The sequence below is a fragment of the Monodelphis domestica genome, chromosome 2, assembly GCF_027887165.1.
Source record: "Monodelphis domestica isolate mMonDom1 chromosome 2, mMonDom1.pri, whole genome shotgun sequence".
NCBI classification, from domain to species: domain Eukaryota; kingdom Metazoa; phylum Chordata; class Mammalia; order Didelphimorphia; family Didelphidae; genus Monodelphis; species Monodelphis domestica.
In genome coordinates this window covers 31,419,138-31,445,255 of record NC_077228.1, presented here as the reverse complement: position 1 = coordinate 31,445,255, position 26,118 = coordinate 31,419,138, and the positions used below count along the sequence as shown (strand labels likewise).

General features: G+C 42.8%; 1 protein-coding gene across 1 annotated transcript; it reads right to left on the bottom strand.

Annotated features, from left to right (window-relative positions):
* Positions 1-1,401: 1,401 nt before the first annotated feature.
* On the bottom strand, positions 1,402-2,705 carry TMEM275 (transmembrane protein 275). The gene has a single exon (XM_056814600.1). The coding sequence runs from the start codon at positions 2,703-2,705 to the stop codon at positions 2,160-2,162; it is 546 nt and encodes a 181-aa protein (XP_056670578.1). The 3' UTR covers positions 1,402-2,159.
* Positions 2,706-26,118: the final 23,413 nt, after the last annotated feature.

Sequence of the window (26,118 nt, the reverse complement as noted above, 5' to 3'; positions counted from 1 at the left end):
GACCAAGGAAGGAATAAGAGGCAGAGAGAAGTTTCTTTAGTCAATCAGAATCCCAGAATCTCATAGATGGAGGGGTTCTAAGCACATTCATTCCAACACTGACCTGCATAAGAACCTTTTCAAGCACATACCCAAATAATAATTTCCCAGCTTCAGCTTGAAGACTTTCATGGAGACAGAACCCACTGTGATATATGGGGGAAATGCATCTGAATTTAGACAACTCCCATTGTTTCCAAGTTTATCCTCACAGTCAGCCTTGATTGGCCTATGAAGCTTCTTCTTCACTTCTGGTTCTACTCCCTGAGGCTGAACAGAACAAAGCTGACCTGTCCTCCATAGAACAGCCCTTCAACTACTTGAAGACCATTTTCTCCTCCAGTTGCCATTCCTTCAGCTGTTCTAGTGACTTCTATAGGACATTGTATCTAGTCCCTTTTGGTTTCCCTTCCCCCATTTGGTGCCCTTCTCCCTCCTCCTTGCACCTTCCTGATTCTTCCCCTCCTCCTGACTCCTGCTTTAGAAGGGTCATGGCTGTGAGGTGTGTGTGTGTGTGTGTGTGTGTGTGTGTGTGTGTGTGTGTGTGTGTCTTGCACTATTCCAGGGGTCAAAGTCTGAAATCTATAGGGAGGGGAGGGGAAAGAAGGAGGAGGAGGGTTGTGGGGAGGGGAGGAATTTATAGGAGTGGACTTTCAGGTCCTAGCCTACATTGGGAAAAGGAGAAAAGGGAGATGATTTTGGAAATGAGCAGAGACTCCCTAGTCTCAGGAAATACAATCTTCAGCTCCCTCTGGGCCCCATGGGCTAATGACCCAAGTGGAAGCAGTAGGTTGATAACCAAGATCCATAGACTTTCTGTGATCCACTGACCAGATGGATATAAAATATATATATATACAGGGATCAATAGAGAAGCTGAGGGATCCAGGGGTTGGCAGATAAGATTAGCCATGATCCATAGACATGCCAGGGAACTCTACAGTTCAGAGCCTGGTAGATCAGTAGGGCAGCAGGCAGTTGGACCTTCTCCCACACAAAGCAGGCTGTAGAATTCATAGAACAGTCAATAGGATCCATGGATGTGCTTGAAAGAGGAGGAAAAACTCAAAGCTGTGACCTCTAGGTCATTGTTTTATAGACTAAGAGATCCTCCCAATCGATGGATGGATGGCAGAGGTTATTAGACAAAGATAAAGAGTGGGACACAAATCAATGGCCACAGAGGAATAGAAATGGACTCTGATAGAAATGGATGCATGCAGGAATTAGCAGGCAGGCAGAGGAGCCCCAGACCTTGGGTGAGGCTAAGGAGCATGGACATAGCCAGAGGCTTGGATATAGATTCCATGTGTAGGCAGACATATGCCTGTAGACTAGCTTAATTGGAACTGATGGATGAAGATGGCAATGGGTGGGTTGCGTATGGCTGTGACAGTGTATTAGTACCTATAAGAATGTCTCTGTTCACAGAAGGGTTGGATTGTGTATCCTGCCCAGCCTCTGAAGGTCACCTCGTCCAGGAAGCCTTCCAGGATCCTTGCTTGCTGGTAACCATTCTTTCCCTGGGATCTCCAGCAGTGCTCACTTTGTGACCTTCACTTTGATAGATGTATCTTTAAAAAGCAGCATTCTTTCTGCTAGTGTCTTAAGAGTATCTGGGGCTGGGCAGGACCTTGGATAGCAGCTACTCCAAACTCTACCAATGTATAGAGGAGAGAACAGACTGGAAGAGGAGGAGACTTGGTCAAGGTTAAATTTGAATGCAGGTCTTTGGACCTCCCAAACCTAGGGTCTTTCTCCCATCAAACTACCTCATAATGATGGGAAATACTTGTAGTTTTTGTGGCCGTTCTCTGTGTTCCTCTCCTTCCATCCTCTACCTTTAAGCAGAGGAGGGCTCACTTTATAGAGACCCAGAGAGGGATGGGGGCTTGTCCAAGTTCCCACAGGAAGCAAATAAGTCAAGATTCACCCCAAGTCTGCCAGTTCCCAAATAGCCCTAAACCACTAAACCACAGTCCCCTTTTTGCTCTCTGGGCTTTCTGGCACACTTTACCCATCACCTCCAAGAGACCCTGAAAAGCTCCCCAAGGTAGATTTGGTACGATGACTTTTTCTTGGTTGAAGGGCTGCTGCTGGTATCTCTCACAGGTGGCCCCTTAGGAGCTGGAAAGCTCCTGAGGCAGGTTCAGCTGGACTCCTTCTGCCCCAGATGCATAGCTGGCTCCCACTGGACCCTCAGATTCCATAGTGAAGAGGCGACAGGCTCGGGGACCTCCCTCGGGACCAGGGCTGGAGTGGCGGGATGAGGCAGGGGATGGGATAGGGCTCAGCTGCACAGCTGTTGTGTCTTGGACTGTGTGTTCACTGGTCTCCATTTCAAATGTGGCACGGCCTGCCCGACCAGGGCCTGGCCTATTGCCTGCCTTAGCCTGGCGTGTGCCAGGAGCAGGGGGTCGACGGCTACAGACACAACACGCACCAAAGAAGCCAAGGGCCAAGACAAGCAGTACTGGCCCGATGATGATGGGTGGGTTGTGGCCTGGCAAGAAGGTGGCAAAGGCGCCCACAAGGGTGATGTTGATGCCTGCAAGCATAATGCAGAGGCCACAGGCACAGCAAAGGGCTGGGGATGGGAGGCCAGCTGGACGAGCTTTCCTCAGGGCACTGGGTGCTTGGCTTCCCAAGCTCTTCTCCCCAGCCATTATTCTGGGGCCAGCAGTCAGACATCAAGGTTCTTCTCCTTCCAAGGCTCCTCCTGCAGGGACATAGGGAAAATGACAGAATCACAGACTATAGAGCTGGGAACCTCAGAGATCATCTAGATGAGAGTTTCCTAACCTTTTTTATATTATAGATGCCCTTGAAAGCATGGGAAAGCCTATTCTCTGCATGACATTTAAAAATGCATAAGATATCATATTTAGAATTAGGAAGAAAACCAATTACATTGAAATATAGTTATAAAAAGACATATAGGAGATAAGGGCAGCTAGTTGGCTCAGTGGATGAGAGTTAGGCCTAGAGATAGAAGGTCCTGGGTTCAGATCTGACCTCAGACACTTCCTAGCCATGTAACCCTGGGCAAGTCATTTAATCCCCATTGCCTAGCCCTTCCCTCTTTTTTGATTTGCCAAGGCAGAAGGTAAGAGTTTAAAAAAAAGATATATAGCATATATATGTATATGAAACCAATTATTTTGAAATACAGTTATTGAAAGAGTTTTAAAAAATAAGTTAATGGGCCCTACGTTTAAAAACTCCTGATCTAGGTCAAACTCTCCATTTTATAGAAGAAGGAACTGAGGTCCAGAGAAGAGGAAAGGACTTGGTCAAGATCACACAGCTAGTAAGTATAATGAGGAGAATGGCCGATGAGAGCTCGATCATAGGAGCATGCATGTTTAGTAGCAATATTATTGTGTGAATTATTCCTGTTCTGAAGTGGACAGTTGGACCATTCCATTTCCAGAAGCAGAGTCTCCAACATGCATAAGCTTGTAGGACTATGCCCATATTTTTCACCTTTTCCCATACACAGTAAGCAAATCATAACAATGATGACATCAATAAGTTAAAAATAAAAGAGCTTAGAGAAATGTTTTTGGAATTAGCAGACATTACTTTGTCAAGTACTGCTAAAGGTTAACAGCAGGAACACAACATCAGATTTGTTGAATGTATATAAGGCAGTTAAACTCAGAAGGAAGCCTAGGAAATAACTAAGCTTGAAGAAGAGAATCAACAATTTGTTCATGGGTGATGGCCACATGAACTCAGCCAACGATAAAATCATTGACAAACAGGAACCCAAGAAATCACTGAATTGGACAGATTTGTTGGTGGAAATAAAAGTTTACTATATATATTCAGGACCAGATTTACCTAAATTATCAGAGATTTCAGAAGGACCCCAATTTAGTAATTAATGTAGATTATTGTCATTGCTTAGCCCTTCTATTCTGACTTGAAAATAACCCACAGTATTGATTCTAAGATAGAAGGTAAGGATTAAAAATCATCTGCAGATCAAAGCACTAGTTTATTTATGGTTTTAGTTTTATGTGAGCATTTTATTTCAACAGTGACCAACATGGAAGTACATTTAGCATGATTATACATGTATAATCTAGATCCAGTTACTTATCATCTCCCAGAAGGGGAAGGGAAAAGGGAGGGAGACCATTTGGGTCTTATAATTTTGGAAAAATGTATGTTGAAAATTAATATTACATGAAATTGGGAAACTAAAATATCTTTGAATAAAAAAATTAAAAGTCATGTGGGAACAGGATGAGGCTTACAACCCTCCTGTTGTCCTTTCTGCTACTGGTTATCCAGAGGATGCTCTTCCTGAGTCTACATATCATTCTAATACTATTCAACTATAAAAATTATTTTTTTCATTTGTGTAAGTCATTAGGAGATTGAATAAAAACAAACAATAGCAAGATATTCACTTGTTTTGGGATTGTTTCTACCTGAATTTTATTGAAAAAGACGAGAACAAGATAATAGAAATAATCTTTGACTCCTCCCTATCTCAACCTCAACCTCCCCAGTACCTCATCCTCATATCCAATCTGTTGCCAAAGCCTATCTACTTAAACTTATAACATCTCCTGAATATGCCCCCTTCTCTCGTATGACACCACCACCACCTTGGTATTGGTCCTTATCACCTCCCACCTGGATTATTGTAATAGCCTGTTGGTTGGTCTGCTTGCCACAAATTTCCTCCCCATTCTAGTTCATTATCCACCTAATCCCCAGAGTAATTTCTTAAAGTGCAGATCCAATCATGTAACATCCCTACTCCATGAACTCCAATGACCCCCCAAAACCTCCAAGATCATCTATAAAACCATATACTTGGCATTCAAAGCATTTCATAATCTAGCCCTCAATTTCCTTTTCAAGCTTCTGATACCTTACTACTCCATTCCTAGCTCTCATGTACACTTCAATCCAATGACCCCGGTCTTGGGGTGGAGCCAAGATGGCTGCATAGTAGCAGCAAAATCTGGAACTGCTCTGAGGATCCTTCAAAACCAATGACCCTTGACTCCTTGCTATTAATAAGATACTTCATCTCCTGGCTCCAGGGATTTTCTTTTGCTACCCTCCATACTTGTAACAGTCTTCCTTCTCATTTCCCCTTTCTGCCTCAAGTCTCAGCTAAAATTACATCATCTACAGGGAGTCTTTCCCAGTCCCTTCACATTCTAATGCCTTCTCTGTTGTTTACTTCCTACTTATCCTACATATAATTTATTTGGATATTGTTGGTATGTTGTTTCCCTCATTAGACTATGAGCTCCTCAAGGGCAGGGTGTGTGTCTTTCGCCTTTCTTTTGTATTACTTGCACTTATCACAGTGCCTGGCACATAGTAAGTGCTTATAAAATGAAGTGATGAGGATGATGATGATAGCTGACATTTAATTTGAAGCCTCTCATAATCTGGCTCCAAACTCTTCCCTTTTCATGTAATCTATGGTTTAATTACACTGTTCATGACCTACAACATTCTATTTCCCATGTCCACAGCACTCTTCCTCCTTGATTTTGCCTTAAAGAATTCCTTGTTTCACTCAAAGTTCAGCTCAAGAGTCATGTCTCCTATAAGAGGCTCTTTCAAGATTTCCACAGATGCCATCACTGGAGTATCTTGCACGCATTCTTCTTTACAGGCCTTTTGATCGAGCAATACCACTACTAGGTCTGTATTCCAAAAAGATTTTTTTAAATGAAATGCATCTGTGTGCACAAAAATTTTTATATTTGCACTTTTTGTGGTGTCAAAAAATTGGATACTGAAGGGATGTCCCTGGATTGGGGAATAGCTGAACAAATTGTGGTATATGATAGTGATGGAACACTATTGTGCTATAAGAAATGATGAACTGGAGGATTTCACAAAGAGCTGGAAAGACCTCCATGAACTGATGTGGAGTGAAATAAACAGAACCAGGAAAACATTATACACAGTAACTGAAACATTGTGGGATGATCAAATGCCATAGACTTTGCTACTAAAAGGAATGCAATAATCCAGGACTACCCTGAGGCACTTATGAAAAAGAATGCTACCCACCTCTAGAAAAAGAACTGTTGGAGTCAGAAGGCAGATGAAAACATAGGATTGATCATTTGTTTATTTGGGCATATGATTTAGGGTTTTGGTTTTATAAGATTATTCTCTTACAAATAATGAATAATATGGAAGTGGATTTTGAGTGATAATATATGTATAACCCAGTAGAATTGCTTGTCAACTCCAGGAGAGGGGAGGGAGACAACATGAATCATGTAATCTTGGAAAACTTATGGGTAAATTTGTTGCTGGAATAAAATAAAGGGAAAAAAGAACACATTCTTCCTTCTGAGGTGGAACCTAGCAACTCTGGCTGAATCAGCTGAGTTTTCACTTTCTGAGGGCTTTCATTTGACATTCTAAGACATGAGAATCAGTGTGGTATAGTGGATAAAATACTGGTTTTCTGAAGAAGTCCTGAGTTTAAATCCTGCCTCTAATATATATGCTGGCTGAAACCCCACCTCCTATAAGAAGCCTTTTCCAGGCTCCTTTAATGTTAGGGCCTTCTCTAGCTAGAGCTTCAGTGGTGGATTATCTTCAATTTATCCTGCTTGTCTTGTCAGTACATGGCTGTTTGCAGGTTGTCTCCTCCATTAGACTGTGAGCTCCCTGGGGGCAGAGACTGGTTCCTGCCTTTTTTTGTACCCCTCATTCTCAGCCCAGTTAAGTAATTAATAAATGTCTATTGACTGCCTTGGCTGTGAGATGTGGGGCAGAGCACTCAGTCTTCCAATAAGGAAGGCAAGTTGCTAAGACAATAAATTGCAAAAAGGGTGCTGGGATCAGCTGCATTGACTAAAGAAATTCCTCACCAGGAGCTCCCTATATTGGTGAACTCTCTCTCTCTCTCTCTTTCTCTCTCTCTCTTTCTCTCTCTCTCTCTCTCTCTCTCTCTCTCTCTCTCTCTCTCTCTCTCTTTCTCTCTCTCTCTTTCTTTCTCTCTCTCTCTCTCTTTCTCTCTCTCTCTCTCTGTGTGTGTCTGTCTGTCTCTCTATGTGTCTGTCTGTCTCTCTCTGTCTCTCTGTCTCTCCTCTTCTCTCCTCTCTGTCTCCCCCTCCCTTTCTCTCTGTCTCTCTCCCTCCCCCTCCTCTCTGTCTGTCTCTGTCTGTCTCTCCCCCCTCCACATCCCTCCTGCTTATTTTAGTGCCTGACATATCTGTTCTTACTAAATGCTTGTTGATTAATGGACATATAACTTTAAGATTTGCAGAGCACTTTTCATGTATGATTTCACATATCTCTTACCTTGTGAATCAGCTGCTATCCATTTCACAGATAGGAAAACTGAGCACCAGAGAAACTGACCCAGCATCATTCATGGTCAGTAAGTATCAGAGGTAGTATTTGCATCCAGGTTTTTTTTTTGGACTAGAGAAATGGAACTATTTTCCTTATACTTTTTCTTTTTATTTATTTAATTAATTAATTAGGAATATTTTTTTCATATTTCCTTATACTTTTTCTAAGTCTTTTCCTTCTGAAACCTACTTTCTCTTTTGACCATCTGTCTCCACACATTGCAGACCATGAGAGCATTTTCTGAGATTTATTGATTTAATAGTGTGGCCCTCTGGGACTTTATAAAAACCCCAAATGTCAAGAGGAACAATCAAGGCAGATGCAAAATAAATAATCAGCATCTTAGAAAGAATCTGAGGACTTGAAGAGCTCAGTTGCATATAAAGAATCCAGAAAAGACAATGAACTTGCCTTCACACTTTCCCTCTGGACACTTGATTGCATAAGATTCCAAAGGCCATCTGGGAAGTGTAACTGGCTGAATCAGAACTGATCATCACAAGCCTAGAAAGAGTCACTGGCTAAGGGAAAGGGCCCCAAAGGAAGAAGGATTGTCAAGTAGGAGAAGCGAAGCTCTTTCCTGCCTTCTGCTTGGATATGACAAATCCAGGAGTGGAAGTTTTAAGGACTTCCTTAAAAAGAGAAGTTTTTGCCCATCATAGGCTGACATTGCTTTGGCAGGAAGAGTACTGTCAGAGTGCAACACCTGAAAAGGGCTCTTCATGAACTGGAGATAGTTAGCCTGGAGAAGGAAAGACCAAGTAGGGCAGAGGCATGGTAGCTAATTTCAATCATTTTAAAAGGTCTGTGGAAGAAGGATGATAAGAAACAGTAAACAGAAATTGGAAAGTAGTGAATTTGGGTATGACCTAAACAAAAACTTCCTAACCATTGAAGCTATTCAGGAGGAAAATGGGCTGCCTTTAGAAGTGGCCAGTGCACCATTCTTGGGGCTTTACAAGCAGAGGCTGCATGACTGACTGTCAGAAATTTTATGGTGGAACGAACTCCCTTTTGGGTACAGATTAAAGTACTGATGACTCCTTCTCCAATCTTAAGTTCTGTGATTCCATGAAAAGAGAACAAAATCTGAAAAAAGATCTCACAATAAGGAAAAAGACTTGTACATGAATATTCATAGCTGCACTCTTTGTGGTGGCCAAAAATTGGAAAATGAGGGGATGCCCTTCAATTGGGGAATGGCCGAACACATTGTGGTATATGTTAGTGATGGAATACTATTGTGCTCAAAGGAATAATGAACTGGAGGGATTCCATGTGAGCTGGAACAACCTCCAGGAAGTGATGCAGAGCGAGAGGAGCAGAACCAGGAGAACATTGTACACAGAGACTAATACACTGTGGCACAATCAAATGTAATGGACTTTTCTACTAGCAGCAATGCAGTGATCCAGGACAACTTGGAGGGATCTATAAGAAAGAACACTCTCCACATTCAGAGAAAACACTGTGGGAGTAGAAACACAGAAGAAAAACAACTGCTTGATTATATGTGTCAAGGGGATATGGCTGGGGATGTAGACTCTAAATGATCATCATAGTGCAAACACCAAAAACATGGAAATAGGCTCTGATCAAGGACACATGTAATACCCAGTGGAATTGCATGTTGGCTACAAGAAGGGTGGGGGGAGGGTGAGAGGGGAGAGAGAGAAAGAATATGATTCTTGTAACCAAAGAATAATGTTCTAAATTGACTAAATAAAATAAAAAAGGGATCTCAGCAATCCAGTTAAGTATCTTCAGCTTTATTATATATATATATATATATATATTATGTGTGTGTGTGTATGTAAGCTAAACTCTGGTTTCAATGTGATTAGAGCCAAAAAATACTGTTCATTACAGAATCCTTCTGGAAGTCACATTATGATTTCCAAGTTCACCTTAGGGGGTAGGAGTATAGGTGGTTAATGTTGTCACCTAAGTGGTAAGTGTTGAATAAACCATCCTGGTAATTGTATGCTCCAAGAAGCCAGAATAATGTGCCCCAGTAGCTATAATGAATAGATACCTAACAGCTTGGGGGTAAAGTGGGAAATTATAATGAATGGCAGAATGTGTAATAAGAATGTACGTGTTGATAATCATATACATATATTTAATTTATAAATATCTGTATTTTATAACTATAAGGTACAACAATAAATCTGTGTTCATGAATGTTACATTAAGAGGACATAAGACCTTGGAAATTTTACAAAGCCAAAAAGATTGAGTACTAGGCTTTAAGGCCAATGGATCCATTGTCTAGAAACTTGACTGAGTTATGTAGAGAGAGGCTCACAACCAGATTAACAAATGGATGGATGCATTTGTGCTATTGTTGATGGTGGTGATTAGTGAACTCTATAAACTAGGAAATAAATAGAAATTTTTCTAAAAAAAAAAAAACCTGAAAGAGTCCTTAACAATTGAGTGGAAGAGAGTAGAGTACCCCATCCTCCACAGCCAAGGTAGTGAAAGGCTGCATGGCATCTGCCTAGCAAAGATTCAGGGAGGTCCCAGATCAAATAGGTGGTTAACTTGGAAACAAGAAGACCTGAGTTCAAATCGAGTCTCAAATGCTAGCTGTGGGAACCTGGGCAAGTCTCTAAAGTACTATTTGTCTCAGTTTTCTGATCTGCAAAATGGAAACAATCCTATTATTTATCACTTGGGGTTGTCTTGAGGACAAAATGAGATAATGTTTGTAAAACTCTTTGCAAACAGTAAAGCATTATATAAATGTCAGCTATTATCATTAACATTAGCATCATCATCATCATCATCATCATCATCATCATCATCATCATCAGATTATTTGATAGAGATGGCATGTCCTTGAAAAGAGCCCTGTAGTGACCTGGAAAATAGATTGAGGAGAAATATACTTAAAAAAGGAAACCCCTTACCCTCTGTCTTTGAATAGATAATGAATATTGATTCCAGGACAGAAGAGCAGTCAGGACTAGGCAATTGGGGGTTAAATGTTAGAGGGAAATACAGAGTTAGTAATTATAACTGTGAATATGAATGGGATGGATTCATCTATAAAACAGAACTGGATAGCAGAGTGGATTAAAATTCAGAATCCCGCAATATGTTGTTTACAGGAAACACACTTGAAGCAGAGAGACACACACAGAATAAAGTTTAGGGACTAGAGAAGAATCTATTATGCTTTGGCGGAAGTTAAAAAAAGAAACAGATTAGCAATCATGATCTCAGACAAAGAAAAAGCAAAAATAGATCGAATTAAAAGAGATAAGCAAGGAAACTACATTTTGCTGAAAATGTAACATAGACAATGAAGTAATAGCAATACTACACATGTATGCACCAAATTATATAGAATTCAAATTACATTAAATTAAAAAGCTTTTGCACAAACTAAACTAATGCAGCCAAGATTAGAAGTAAGCAGAAAATTAGGGGAAAATTTTACAGCAAGTTTCTCTAATAAAGGCCTTATTTCTCACATATATGGAGAGAATTGGGTTAAATTTTTTAAAATAAAAGTCATGCTTGGTAAATGGTCAGAAGATATGAATAGGTGGTTTTTAGATGAAGAAATAAAAACTTAAAAGTCATGAACCATTGCTCTAAATCAATGTCGATTAGAGGAATGCAAATTAAAATTCCTCACACCAATCAGATTGGTTAATATGACAGAGAAGGAAAATGACAGATGTTGGAGGGAATGTGGGAAAAATGGGGCACTCATACTCCATTGATGAAATTATGAACTAATCTAACCATTCTCACCTTTGAAGCAGAAATACTACTACTAGGTCTGTTTCCAAAAGAGATAACAAAACAAAAGGAAAATGACCTATATGTACAAAATTATATTGGTTCTGTTTTGTGGTGGCAAACAATTGGAAATGAAGGAGATGCCCATCAATTGAGAAATGGATGAACAAGTTGTTCATATGATTGTAATGGAATACTATTGTGATATGAGAAATAATGAGCAGGGTGATTTCAGAAAAATCTGGAAAGACTTACATGAACTGATGCAAAGTGAAGAGAGCAGAATCAGAAGAACATTGTACACAGTAACAGCAATATTGTACAGTGATCAAGTTTGAATGACTTAGCTATTCTCTGCAATACAATGATCTAAGATAATTCCAAAGGACTCATGATGAAAAATGCTTTCTGCCTCAAAAGAAAGAACAACGAGTTCAAGAGTTTGAGTGCAGTTTGAAGCATACTTTTTTGAAACTTTTTTTTCCTCATTTTTTGGGGGGGATGTCTGTGTTTTCTTTCACAGTATGACTAATATGGAAATATGCTTTGCATGTTTGCAAGTGTATAACCTAAATGAAATTGCTTGCCTTCTCAATGAGGAGGGAGGAAAAGAGGGAGAGAATTCAGAACCCCAAATTTTAAAAAATTAATGTTATTTTGTTTTTATATGTAATGAGGGAAAAATCATTTTTTAAAAAAAGGAAAACTAGCACCCTGTAACTTAATGACCATCCTAGCCTTGGCCTAGCAGCAACTGTGTCTATTTGCCAAGCATTCCATCCAGTCTGATGCAAAAGTAGCTATCCAGTGGCAGATGCCCTTCCTAGTCCCACAGCCATTTCCAGAAGATGAGCGACCCACCTATTCCAGCTTACCCAGTTTAGTAGATTGACCCATTCAGTGGAGATGCTGTGCCCTGTAGGGAGCAAGCCCAAATGAGTAATGGATGACTTGGCTTCCACTAATATTATGCTCTACAGCCATGAGGGCTGTCCAGAGAAAAGACATAAAATATTTATATTTAAGAAGTAGAACTTGCCTTGACTATGTGAATCCTCTGTGTAGGTCCTTCATTGCTATTATATTTCATTAAAAATTGATATAATTTTTATTGATGTTTTCTTTTTCTTAGATCATCATAGTCTCTGACATATCCCTCTTCCTTTGTCTTCCTGAGAGCCATTCCATATGACAAATAGTAATTTTTTAAGACAGGGGAAAAAGTTAGCTTAATTGATCAATATATTGAGAAAGTCTGAAAACATGTGCAATGTGTAAACAACTATGGACCTCTCACCTCTACCAAGGGGTGGATTAGGCATGTCTTTTCATATCTCTTCATTCCATGTCCTGCTTGAATAAAAATCTTTATTCTTTTGTTACATTCACTTAAAAGAAACCAAACAACTCTTACCTTCTGTCTTAGAATCACTACTAAGTATTGATTCCAAGCAGAAGAGTGGTAAGAGCAAGGCATTTGGGGTTAAGTGACTTGCCCAGGGTCCTACAGCTGGGAAGTGTCTGAGGTCACATTTGAACCCAGATCCTTCTGATTCTAGGCCTGGCTCTCCATTCACTGAGCCACCAGCTTTCTTCTTAGAGTCACTTTTGAGTTTTTGTTAGGTCATTGTTCTTTCCATTTACATTGTTTTACTATATATATATGAATATATATATATATATATATATATATATATACTGTGCTGACTTCACTTTGTTTTAGTTCATATATCTCTCAAGTACTCCTCTCTATAGGGAAAAGAGTGGGCACAAATTTAAAATATTATGGATGTTCTCAAATTTCTCTGATAAGATTTGGTATCTATAATATATAAATGATGAATATATATGCAATACACATATACACACATATATAAAACTAATAGCCATTCCCCAATAGATAAATTGTCAAAGGATATGAACAAAGAGTTCTCAAAAGAACTGTAAACTATTCAAATCACATTTTAAAATGCTCCAAAATATCAAATAATCAAAGAAATGAAAATCAAACAATTCTGACATTTCATCCTGACCTGTGCAAATTAGAAAAAAAAAACAACAAAAATGGCAACAGTCAGAGTTGGAGGGATTGTAGGAAGAGAAGCATACTTAAACATTGTCAATAGAGCTCTGAAGTGGTACAATCATTTCGGCAAGCAATTTGGAATGGTATAAATAAAGTGACTAAAATGTACACATCCTCTGAACCAGAGACTCCATTATTAGGCTCATGCCTCAAAGAAGATAAGAAATAGATAAGGAAAAAAAGTGCCTATATGCTCCAAAAATATTTATAGCAGCACTTTTTGTGACAGCTAATAATTAGAAACAAAGTAGAGGTCTTTCCATCATAGGAAGGCTAAATAAATTGTGGTACATGAATGTAATGGAATATTACTGTGCTATAAGAAATGATATTTATGATGAATACAAAGAAGCATGGGAAGATCTATATGAACTGATGCAAAGTGGTAAGGATGAGGCAATGGGGGTTAAGTGACTTGCCCAGGGTCACACAGCTAGGAAGGATGCAAGGCTAGGTTCTCCTGTTTCCAGGTCTGGCTCTCTATCCACTGGGATACCCAGCTAGGAGGCAGTTCTTACTTCTATCAAGCTGAAATCTTGAAATCTTTAGCCCTCAACAATAATCTTGGTTAACATTTATTAATGCATTACAGACACTTTATGCACAGTGTCTCAATTGGTCCCCACAGGAACTCTGGGAGGGAAGTACCCAGGTCTTTTATCCTTATTTTGAAGGTAAGGAAGCCAAAGCCCAAATACAGTGGCTTATGCAGGGTTATTAGCTATTGAAATACCTTCTACATTAACTCTTACCCCAAGCCCCAAACTCAGGAGCCTCCAGGAACCTGACCCAGAGGGCAGAACAGCTGTCTCACCAGTTGGTTGTGCAGGAAGATGAGGTATATATCTATATCATAGCTATAGAGGTTGAGGCTTGCCCCACGGGAATTTCAAGAGATCATCTCGATTCCCCAGCCTCTGGAAGAGACCACCCTACCCTTTCAGCCCCATGTTTAAAGTACCATCTCCCATCATTCCCTCTGTTTATCATGACTTGATTCCAGAACTTCCCCCAGATGCTCCTCTCCAATCTGACCCTACATTCAAGAAAAGTTCCCCCTTAGGTCTAACCTCCATCTTTTATGTTTCTGTAATTAATGAAAACTGCATAATCCCTTTTCTACCAGGAAGAAGTCCTTCTGGGCTGACTGGAAAGGAGACAGCAGCAGTCTGCAACTCAAGCCCAAGGGCCTTCCTCAGTCACCACCCACCTCAAATATTCTCTTATCTGGACACACATCTGTGGGTCTGGCTGGGTTCTTTGGTTGTCTTCCTAACCATGGATGTGTCTGCTTCACACCTGAGGCTTTCTGAGGGCAGGGACTCCATGGGAGCAGGAGCCAGCTTTTCCCCCTTGCCTGGGGAGCCCCTTGTCTCCTTTCTTCCTCTTTCTCTTAGGTCTCCCCTTCTGTCTTCTCCTCCCAATGTCCCTCTTTTGCTAGTCTCCCAGAGGAGGTGTGACTCTGTTGTTTTCCTTTCCCTAGCATATATTGCTGTTCAGCCACTTTTTGGTCATATCTGACACTTCATAACCCCATTTGGAGTCTTCTTGGCAAAGATGCTAGAATGGTTTGCCATTTCCTTCTCCAGCTCGTTTTTTTTTAACAGATGAGGAAACTGAGGCAAGCAGGGTTAAATGACTTGCTTAGGGCCACACAGCTAGTAAGTGTTTGCGCTGAATTTGAACTTAGGAAGGTGAGTCATCCTGATTCCAGCCCGGACACTATCCATTGTGCCACCTAGTTGTCCACAAAGCATATATTAGGCCCTTATGACATTCTAGTTAACTGACTGATTAACTACTGATTGTGGTTATTGACTTACCATGTAACCTTGGTCAAGTCACAGCCTCACCTGTTAAACAAGAGGGCAGAAGGACCAGCAGTTCCTTTTAGGTCTTTAAGGTCCCTTTCAGTTCTGAGCCTCTCATAGAATATGGGTGCTCTGACAGCTAGCTGCCTGGCCAGGGATCCCTCTGGTTGTCTTTAGCAAAGGAATGCCTCAGTTCCCTTGCCAGGTGCTCCAGTCTGACTGCAGGAACCTTCTAAAGATCCGAGAGGGGTCTTGGATTCTGGAAGTGTGTCTTCTAGAATGCTAAGGGTTTCTTCTTGGGAATTAAAAAATGGGAGTGGAGAAGCCCAGGAAATATGGAAGTCAAGGAGAAGCTGGGGGAAGGTTCTGGTCATTGGAGCTTGATTTGGCTTCTCCTGGAAGGGTCTATCACTTGCCAGAACTCAAGGCCAACCCCTCAATGAATCCAGCTGGAGGGAGTCAGGGCAGAGTCCTGGCAAACAGGAGCCCTGGAGAGTGGGGGTGCTTCAGGGTGACCACCAGCAGGGAAGAATATGAAGGGTGATGGTGATGCCCCAGGTCTCTCCTGCCCCTCTTTAGGCCAAGAACAAGGAGAAACAAGGGGACAGAAGGGCTACCAAATACCCAAAGATTCTCATTACTCACCAAGGTAGGTATTCAGTGGTAAAGCTAGATCTGAATTGAGGTTCTTTGACTTCAAATTAATCCCGTTTTCCTGCCTCCTGCTGGCGTATTCCAGTTTTTAGCTTTATCCACCTTCTCTTCACCATCTCTGGAACAGCCCTCTGGACCTCTCCTGTGGCACTTTCCACATTCTATCTTGTATCCTAGGCCTATTGGTCTACTTCATGTCCCGAGCAGGCTTGTGAAGGTGCCCAGTGAAGGTAAGGCTAAGTGGGACCTGATAGCTTTCTGGATCCCCCTCTCCTTGGCTAGCACAGGTCCCTGAACTCAGTAGATGGTGGGCACCTTGAGAGTGGGGCTTGTACCTGATTCCTTCCTGCTGTCCCCCAACTCCATACCCAACATAGCCCCTTGACCCCAGTAGGTGTTGGAAATCTCAGAACCTCAGATACTACCTCAGCTATGGGGCTTCTCTACAGATACAGCCTTGGAAAGAGCGTTAGACCTTCATTTAAATTCCAACTTGGCCACTGACTAATTGTGTTACCTTGGACAAGTCATTTCTCTTCTTGTGGCCACAGTTTCTCCGCTTATGAAATAGGGAGATAGGATTAGATGGTCTCTAAGGTCCCTTCTAGCTCTAAATCTGCAATGTCATGATAGTTGGAAGGCAGCTAGGTTCTCTTCTATTGCATTGTTGTCACAGGGTAGGACTGGGCTGGACTCAGAGGTCCCTTCATGGACTCTACTATTTCCATATCTATAACTATAGGAAACCTGGTCCTCTTTTCAACTGACTCAGGAGAAGAAACGGGGTTGGCGATCACCTCTGTCTCATCTTTCCCCAGCTTCCCAGGATCAGGGGAGGAAGCTCAGGACTAGGAACTGGGAAGCTTGGGCTTGGATCTTATTTTGGTTGCTGAAGTTCTAGGTGCTTTTTCCTTCTTTGGGTCTCATTTTTCTCTTCTGTAATTAAAGAGCCTTTCTAGCTCATCCATTCAGTGACTCCATCTCAATTCAGTTCCATCAAGATGGGTGGGTGCATTGTTAGTCACTCTAATTGAATAGGTTATACTGGTGCTGAGCTCATATGATTCACTCCATGGGGAGTCTTGGGGCTGCTTTTTCCAGACTTGCTCCTTGCTCCCTGGGGTCTGAAAAGCTGCCTTTACCTCCTCTAGACCCATTGATGTGGCCCTGAGGGATGACTTATCTGACACTGAAGGCAAGAGTTCAAGGTGAGCCCTTCTCTCTTCTCAGCTTCAAATTTAAAGGCTGAATTTCTTCTGCTCTCTCTGGTCTACTAATGAATTTTGTTTGGCATTTTTCTTGGTATCAAGACCTTCTATTTAAGTCTCAGTTTCCACATCTGTAAGATGAAAAGGGTTAAGCGGTTTAGCTACAGTCGCTAAGACTCTTCCTCATATAACATTTTCTTATGTTGACATTTTATTTACTGAAAGGAGAAGAAAAAATACGTTGGTGTGAGAAACATGAGAAAAACAACTTGGGGAGAAACATGCAGAGTTCGGAAGGTCTGAGAGAAAGCAGCCTCTCTCTGAGGTAAAACAACTGAAGGTTGTGTACAATTGTTTCCCGGACCAGCTTCTTTGAATATGATTGTTTTTAGATTTAGATTTAGGACGCAGGACTGTTGTATAATGACTGTTTGTGTCATATCTGACAGAAATAGGAATTTGGGGATTTCTCAGCCTTTACTAGAGATGGGTCACTACTCAAAAAGATACCCTGATTGGAGGCATTTAGAAGCCAGTGATCTAAAGTTTGGAAAACTGGCTTGAGAAGTCACAGAGAAACCAACAAGTCAATGGTTCTGAGCATAGCTGATGGTTGATGTTGCAGATAATATAGAGAGCTGATCTGATTGGAGAAAAGTTATGATGCTGGGAGTGGATTGTCAAAAGTTGTATCCTATGGTATACAAAAAACTGGTTGATAGGGGAAGGAGGGTGGACAGGGATTGGGTGGGAACTATTTTGTTCTTTAGAACCACCTATATCTTGGCAGAGGAGAAATAACTCAGAAGTCTGCCTTTGGCTCCAGGAGGGGGAATTTCTCGGTGTCCAAAGAGGGTCAACTTGAAGATCGCTGTAAATCCCAGGATTAAAGGAAACTATATTTCATGGAAAGCCTTTCAGCACCTCCCTAAGGGGGTAGACCAGGAGGCTCTGCAGACTCCATGCTTAAGTCTTCTATTAGCTAAAAGTGCTATGGGAGAAACATGCCTAAGTTTGTAGCAGAGTCTGGCCCCAAGAATGGGAATCTCAAACTCAAAATCTCAATCCATAAGTAAAAAAAAGGATTTTATTTGAAGAAGAGGTTTATAGTGATATAATAGCCTAGGAATAGTTTGGGGGCTAATCAGATAGCCTTCTGGGGGATGGATAAGCCCAGGGGTAAGGAGAGTAGCCTCTCTGGAGCTGATGGAATAGAATCTCTGTAGGTGCAAAGCAACAGCTGCTCCAAGCACGAGTAGCAGCTCTGCCCTCTATGGATCAAGGTTGGCATATTTATTAGGGGTTTGGAGCTTGTCATCTCTCATTCCAGAGAAATCTCCTGAAAGCCCTGGAAAGTGGGCATGGTCAAATTCAGGTGGAGGCACTTTTGGGGGTTTGATGTCACAGAGAATAAGGAGCATGTGCAGGTTTGGGGGCATCTTCTGGAATGCCAGAGCCCCAGTGCGCAGGACCCTCATCTGCCCGTTGTTCACTTTGTCATCATTTGTCAGTGGGGGGCGGGTCTCACTGCCCTTCTGGAAAGAGAATGGGGGGAGGGCTGCGGTTCACTGGAGGACCACCTCAGGCACTTAAGTGTGTCAGAGTTCTGAACTAAAAAGTAAATATAGGACAATAGGAATAATTAATAAAACGGATTTGGCACCAAGCTGATGACCAGGCTAGACTATTACAGATCCAGCACACAGAGTGGGTAACTGATCAATCTGTAATTCATGCTTGACTAATGCTGAAACTTCAGGTTTTGAAGTTGATGTTCAACCAATGCTGACTGGTGAGAAATGCAAGATTTTAGAGTCTAAGGGTCTTGTTCCTATTACTAACCAACCCCCCACCCCCACCCCCTTCTGTTGTCTGCCCCTATCCAAAGGGTATAACACTCAATGGGGAAAAGAGGAGCAGATTCACTGAACAAGAACTAGTAATGCATGGTATAGACTGTTCTCTAAAGAAACCACAGGCATCCATCCAGCCCTTCAGTCTGGAGTAATCCATTGTCTTTGGCTCATGGATTTCCTTACTGCCTTGCTGCCATGTTCTTTCAGTTTCTGTCCAATCTTCTTCCTGGGTGAATTGGTGTGAGATTGTGATCCAGGTTTAGGATTGGATGTCTATACCTGCTTTTGTCTCTTATTTACTAAATAGTGTGTGTGTATAACTTTTGCCTTCCTGTTTAATCAATATTTTATGTTGAGTTGATGGTAGTGAGAGGCTGGGTGGCTCAGTGGATTGAGAATCAGACCCAGAGAGGGGAGGTCCTGGGTTCAAATTTGACCTCAGATACATCCTAGCTGTGTGACCCTGGGCAAGTCACTTAACCCCAATTGCCTAGTCCTTACCTCTTCTGCCTTAGAACATTCAATATTGATTCCAAGACAGAAGGTGAAGTTTTTTTAAAGTAGAGTTGATGGTGTCATTGAATTGATGTATTCCTTAAAAAAGAGAGAGAGAGAGAGAGAGAGAGAGAGAGAGAATGAGAGAGAGTTGATGGTCTTTATGAATGATTTGTGAAAATGGCAGAGGCTTGGGAGCTGTAGTTGTGCATTCTGACTGGTATTGAGTCCAGAGTTACCCTCAGGATTCTGAGAGTGAGTTTCAATCATGTTATGCCTATAACTGCTCCTTTGGGAAAGCATCTAAAGCTGCCAACACGAGCATAGGATAAGGATGATCAAGCCAGCCCAGCTCAGGAGGAGAGAGGAGATGGAGAGATTTGAAAGGTAAACACCATATTCTACATTATATTGTTTTAATTACCCAAAAGAAAAATGGGCTGCCTAGAGAAGCAAGTGAATTCCCTCTCAATGGAGTTCTTCAAGCAGAGACTGACTGAATGACCATTTCTTGAGGCTGTTGTAGAAATGATTTTTGTTTAGATGCCTCTGAAGTCCATTCAAAGTCAGAGTCTGGAATTTCAAGACTAGGCAGCAGTGAAAAATATGGATAGGAAAGTAAAGAAACTGGAAGTAGAGTGAGCTCCTAAGAAACTTTTGCCTATACTTTGACTAGAGACACTTCAGGAATGATGGAAGACCAAAGGAAGTCTATTACCTCTCTGATTCTCTGGACTTAATCACCATGCCTCAGCTGTTACCACCCTCTACTCCTGCAAGTTTTCTTCTATTGGTGAGTTTTCCTAGAACTCCAATTTTGACAAGGCCCCCCAGATTCCCCATCTCTCATTTTCTGGACTTAGCCACTATATCTCAACTCTGCTCCTGTAATTCTCCTTTCCTGCTGATGAGTTCTTCCCAGAGTTCTTCTTCTATTTTTAATTTAATATTTTATTTTTCCCAATTTCACAGAAAACGATTTTTAAACGTTTAGAGTTCCAAATTCTCTCCCTCCCTCTCTGTCCTCATCCCTTCCTGAGATGTCAAGCAATTTGATTCAGGTTATACATATGCATTCAAGCAAAACATACTTTCATATTTGTCATATTGTAAAAGAAAATACAGACTCAAAAAAACCCCCAAGAGAAATAAGAAAGTTTTTAAAAGTCTGCTTCAATCTGCATTTAGGTTCCATCAGTTCTTTCTCTGGAGATAGGTCGCCACTTTCATTGTCCTTCAGAATTGTCTTAGCTCATTGGAATGCTGAGAACAGTCAAGTCATTCATAGTTCACCATCATCACCAGCCATCTTCCAAGAGGTCATCCTGCTGTGATTATGTTGAAAGTATTCAGATATAAACTAGATGATAGATAGCACAAGTAAGTGGATGCTAGAGGCTGAATGGCCAGACCCATTACTGTAAGTAATAGTTTGATGCCAACTTAGAAGGAGGTTCCAAGAAGAGGGCTCAATCGATCAATCAACCAATAAGCATTATTTGGCCCCTACGGAAAGGGGTGAACACACTTAAGTGTATTCTACTGCCCAGGCATTCAAATACAAGAGTGAGATTGTGTGTGCCCTCAAGGAGCTGACATTCTAGCAGGGGAAATACAATATCTTCAAGGGTCAGTTAGCATTTATGCAGAAGAAAAACCCAGGGATGGGGAGGGCACTAATAGTCAGGGGAATCAGGTGAGGATTCTTGGAGGCTGTGACAGTTAAGAAAAGGCTTTAAGGAAGCCTGAGGATAAAGGAGAGCATCCCAAGAAGAGACAATAGATTGTACAAAGGACAGAAGCAGGAGATGGAATTTCTTGGATAGAAAACAAAAGGACCAGAATAGAGAGTGTGTTAAGGAGGCTAATGGGGTGGGGAAGCCTTGAAAGGAGACTCTAATCAGATTGCAAAGAGCTTTAAAAATAAAATAAAGAGGGGCAGTGAGGTAGCATAGTAGAGAGAGTAGAGGCTTTGGAGTTGGGAGGACCTGGGTTCAAATCTGTCTTCAGACACTTCCTAGCTGTGTGACCCTGGGAAAGTCACCTAAACTCCATTGCCTAGCCTTTAGCACTCTTCTGCCTTGGAACCAATACACAATAGTGATTCTAAGACAGAAGGTAAGGGTTTAAACAAAAAGTCAAATATTAAATCCTCTAGGTAATGTGGAGTCAGTCACTGGACCTTCTTAAGCATGGAAATGGCATGGTTAGATCTAGGCTTTAGGAATATTGACTTGGCTATCACATGGAGTGGGGAGAGAATTAAAGCAAGGAGCCTACTACAATAAGGTGATCAGAGTTTGTACCAGATTGGTGGCTGTGTGAATGAAAAGCAGGGAACAGAGCTGAAGTATAATGTATATAGGACAGGAAGCAGGGTACAGATGAAGGGCATAACTTTTGGAGTCAGAAGTCCCGCATTCAGTCCTAGCTCTACTACCTGTGTAACCTATGAGATTTATAAGAAACTGCAAGGTAGCATAGTGAATAGAGTACTGGACTTCGATTCAAGAAGACTGAATTCAAGTCCTGCCTATTAGCTCTATGACTCAGGGAAATTTGCTTAAAATCTTTGGGCTTCAGTTTCCTCATCTGTAAAATGAAGGGGTTGACTCAGTGACCTCTAAAGTCCCTTCTAGCTCTGAATCTATGGTCTTCTGAGGTAGAATCCACAAATCCTGGCATCTGATTGAAAGTGAGGGATGAGGAAGAGCAAGGCATTAAGACAGACTCTCATGTTGCATACAGGGAAGTTCAGAAGAGGGATGGATTGGAGGCAGAAGGAAGAAGATGATGGGTTTTCTTTTGGCCTTGGGGATGTCCAGTTGGACCTGGAGCTCAAGAGAGGGTGAGGTTAGTATGAAAGTCTGGTAGTTATTTGCATAGAGATGTGAGTTAAGTGCTTGGAAATTTAGGAAGTCATTGAGTGAGAGAAGGTAGAGAGAAAAGGACGAATATTACAAGTCATAATAGCCACCATGGAGAGTGGGAGAGTCTGTCATAGAAGAAACAGAATTGCTGTACTGGCTGAGGGCAGATCAGATCAATCTGGAGACCCAGGCAGGGCCAGCTCCCGAGTTCCTCCATAACTGAGCAACACCAAAAACAACAACAGTATGTGGATTGGACTCTGAGATGGGAATCACACACACACACACACACACACACACACAGTGTGTCTACATACACATACATACATATATTAGGGGATGCTTGTTGATTGCTAGGCAGGGCTTTACACACTCCGGGAATGCAAATCAAGTTAAGAAATATTAATTAAGCACCTAATCTGTTCAAGGGCCTGGAAGGAGCCTCAGTTCCTTCATTAATGGAGGATGAGAGGGAAGGATAACCAGGACTGGACTAAATGGTCTTTTAATGTCCCTCCCATCATCTAGTCTCCATCAAGGAGACAGGACCGAGGTGGGGGTGGAGGGAGCGAGCAGGGCGCTAAGAAGCAGAGATGCTTTAGGCATCTGGCAGATGCCTGACACTAGACCTGATAAAGGCTGCCTCCCCCCCCCCCCTTAGAATATGCTAGACAGGGAAGTGGGGGCGGGCTGCTTTTTCAAAGTGGTGAATCCTTGGGGTCAGGGCTGCATTTCCATTTGGGAGATTGCTTAAACTGAGGCTCGCCCTCCTCTGGGACAGTTCTTCTTTGTCCCTCCCAATGGAACAAAACCCCGTCCTCCAGGGAACAAGCGGCTCTGTCCGGGGGGAGGAACGCCATGCATTCAACAGGTGGCCCGCCAGGCTCCGAGCCCAGGAAGAAATGAAAGCCCAGAGCCCGGTGTCCAAAGAGAGATCAGGGCTCAGAGCCGGGTGAGAGGTCAGAGCTCAGCTCAGCCCAGGGCATCTCCTAGCTACCAGCCCTGCTGTGCCTCTCACTCCTTCTCCTCGTCTGTTTCTCCCTCACCACACGACCCGGCTCTCTCCTCCGACGCTGCCGCCTTCCGCTTGCCATCCTCGGTCTGTCTCGCCCTCCTCTCCCTCCTTCTCCCCACTGCCCTACCCCCTGCACCACGGTCCCAGCTCACCGCCTTCCCTTTCCCTCCCTCCCAACCTTCACTTGCCTGGAGCCAAGAGTCCGGATCGGGAGGAACTGGAGCTGGGGCCTGAGCGGAGGCGGGGATCACTCGGGAGGGAGGAAGACTGGCGGTGCGGTGTCCACAGGAGAAGCATGTCGGGGATGGGGGCCTGTATCCCTCCCCTGCTGGGGCACAAACTTTGCCAGTGAGCGGGGGCGTGGATCAACTGATATTGGGAGGCAGGGAAGATTGTAGGGGGTCGAGTCCACCACAGACAAGAATCTGGCTTCACTCCAGGTTGGCAAACCTCCTGGACAATCTGGTCTGGGCTCCCTGAGGGGCGGGCGGCGGGCAGGGCTAGGCTCTGTGCCCTCCCCAGTCCTGCGCTTTTGGTCTTCTCACTCCTGTAGCTTTGGAAGAAATCATTCCTTCAAACATGGGACAGTGGCGGAGGCGGGGGGGTGGGGAGCGGAGGGAGAGAGGAAAGTCCGGGGGACTGCAGAGGGGAAGCAGTCCCAGCGGCGGGCTTCCGATCCCAATGCTCAATCTCACTCGCCCAGCGGCTGCTGGCGCGGGGAGGGACTGGCAGGCAGTCGGGTGGAAGAGCGGAGCTAACGAACAAGAGAGGGAGGGAGCAAGGGAACCTCACGCAATCCCACTATTCCCGGGCGGGAAGAACATGGCGGGCCCACCCACTGGGCGCCGGCTCTCCGACCCAACAACCCTCTCTCCTTCCTCTTTCCACCTTCGCCCACCCCACCCCCGCATCTGGACCAGCTGATACTCTCGAGGAGCACCTTCTCCCCTCCCCTCCCATCCACCTGTCTTCTCTGTCTCCTTCCCCTTTCTCCCTCCTAATCTTCACCCTGGAGTCAATAATTTCAAACAATCTTGCAGGTAAGTACCTGCCCAGGGGATGTCAGGCCTGTAATTGAATACATTGTAACTCCTTCTGTGAATGGTCCTTCCCCAGTGGTGGGGTCCACAGCTCAGAACCCCCCATGGAAAGTATGGGACCTCCAAGAAATTTGCTGAATGGAAAGGGTTAATGCAAGCCCAGAACCAAGGTCCTGTGGAGCTGTCCACTCTGTAGGTGCTGAAATCCATTTCCAAGTCCAAGACCCTTAGACTCCACAGAAAATAATAATAATAGTAGTAGCTAACATTTCTATAGTGTTTTAAGGTACACAAAGCACTTCCACTATATACTAAGCAAGGATTGTTATCCCAATTTTACAAATAATGAAACTGAGGTTCCAAAGCAAAGTAACTTGCCCAGTATTCCATACTTAGTCAGTGACAGTTCCAGGGTTCAAATTCAGGTTTGGCTGATTCTTTCTTGGCCAGACATAAGCAAGGGACTGATGAAAGGATCTGGGGAGACACCCAGGGGCAGGAGCAGTCAAAGACTGTCAAGGATATCTTCACCTTTTTGAGACATGGGTGCTCCAGTACATGAGAATTCTCTCTTCAGCTGGTGTGTGTGTGAGTCTGTCTCAGTATGATAGCCCCTGGTCAGAGCATAAGTAGAGTACTCCACTATCTAAGTAGGGAGAGGTGCAAGGTCTAGTGAATCCTTGCACATTCACTGGTTCACTTGCCCACCACATCCATCTACTTCACACTAACAAGAGAGGACGGGGAAGAGAGGCCATTATTGAAGATGGTCCCTTTATCTCCCCCTCTTCAGTAGGATCTGAAGCAACTAAACACTCCTGGTTGGGCCCAGAGGACCCTGAAATGTGAGGAGGAACGGAGTACAGATAGACCATACAAATGAGTCATAACTTGCCCTCAAGGATATTACATTCTAATGGAAAGGTCAACACAGATAGGGAAAAGATGACCAGGGAAGGGAATTTTGTTCTGAAGAGGTGGAAAGTGTTGGGTGGAAGGGAAGTGTGATGTCAAGATGGCCTGGGTTGGGGGGGCTGGTTTACCTCCTGATAGGAAGTAGTCTCCTTTGGAGAAAAGTAGGGGGAGAAGAGGCTAGAGATGTCTATTCTGCCTTTGTCAGAGCTGCATAATGACACCCCTATGGGGGAGACAGCCTCACTACAACTGTAAAATGAAATTAGGTTTTAGACGGAAATTTCTTGCATCTGTAGGTCCAGGATTCTTCTACAGCCTTTCCAACAGTAGGTCCACTTGCTGGATAGCAGACAAGGACCTCAAATTGTGATTATCATATGTCATGGTAATACTTTGAGACAAGTTCAAGATTAGACAATTCCTGGGTCCCTCTGCCCCTTTCCCCACCAGTTTGAAACCATTCCTGAAGAAGTAGAAAAGAACATAGAGGACCAAGAACCATGTTGTATTGTCCTTTGTTTCTTGAGCTGCCACAACCAAAGAATTGATCACAAAGTGACCAGATTGCCTTGAAAATATTCATAATTAGAAAAGTTAGATTTAAATTAGGAGTTGGTAAAAATAAATATGTATCATTCCCCTTCCAAGTTTATACCATGAAGACTTTCTTAAGAAGCTTTGATCTAGCCTAATTCTTTTTTTTTACAGATGGGGTGACTGAGGCCAGGGGAGGGGAAGAGTCTGCCCAAAGTGTCATAGATGACAAGTAACAGAGGCAGGAAATAAATGCAGGTTCTCTGTTTCTAAACTTCAGGTTGTTTTCATTTCTCCAAGCTATTTCAAAAAGGGAAAAGCAGAAGACTTTTTATGTATAAGGGACATCAAAGACACAGAGACCTGAGAGCATGGGCTCAGTCCATTCTGAGTCATTTATGTCCATCTTTGTTTGGGGTGTATGAAGTTAGGTCCTGGAGGTTTAAATGGTGGCCCTTAAGACTTACCAGTCGAACACCC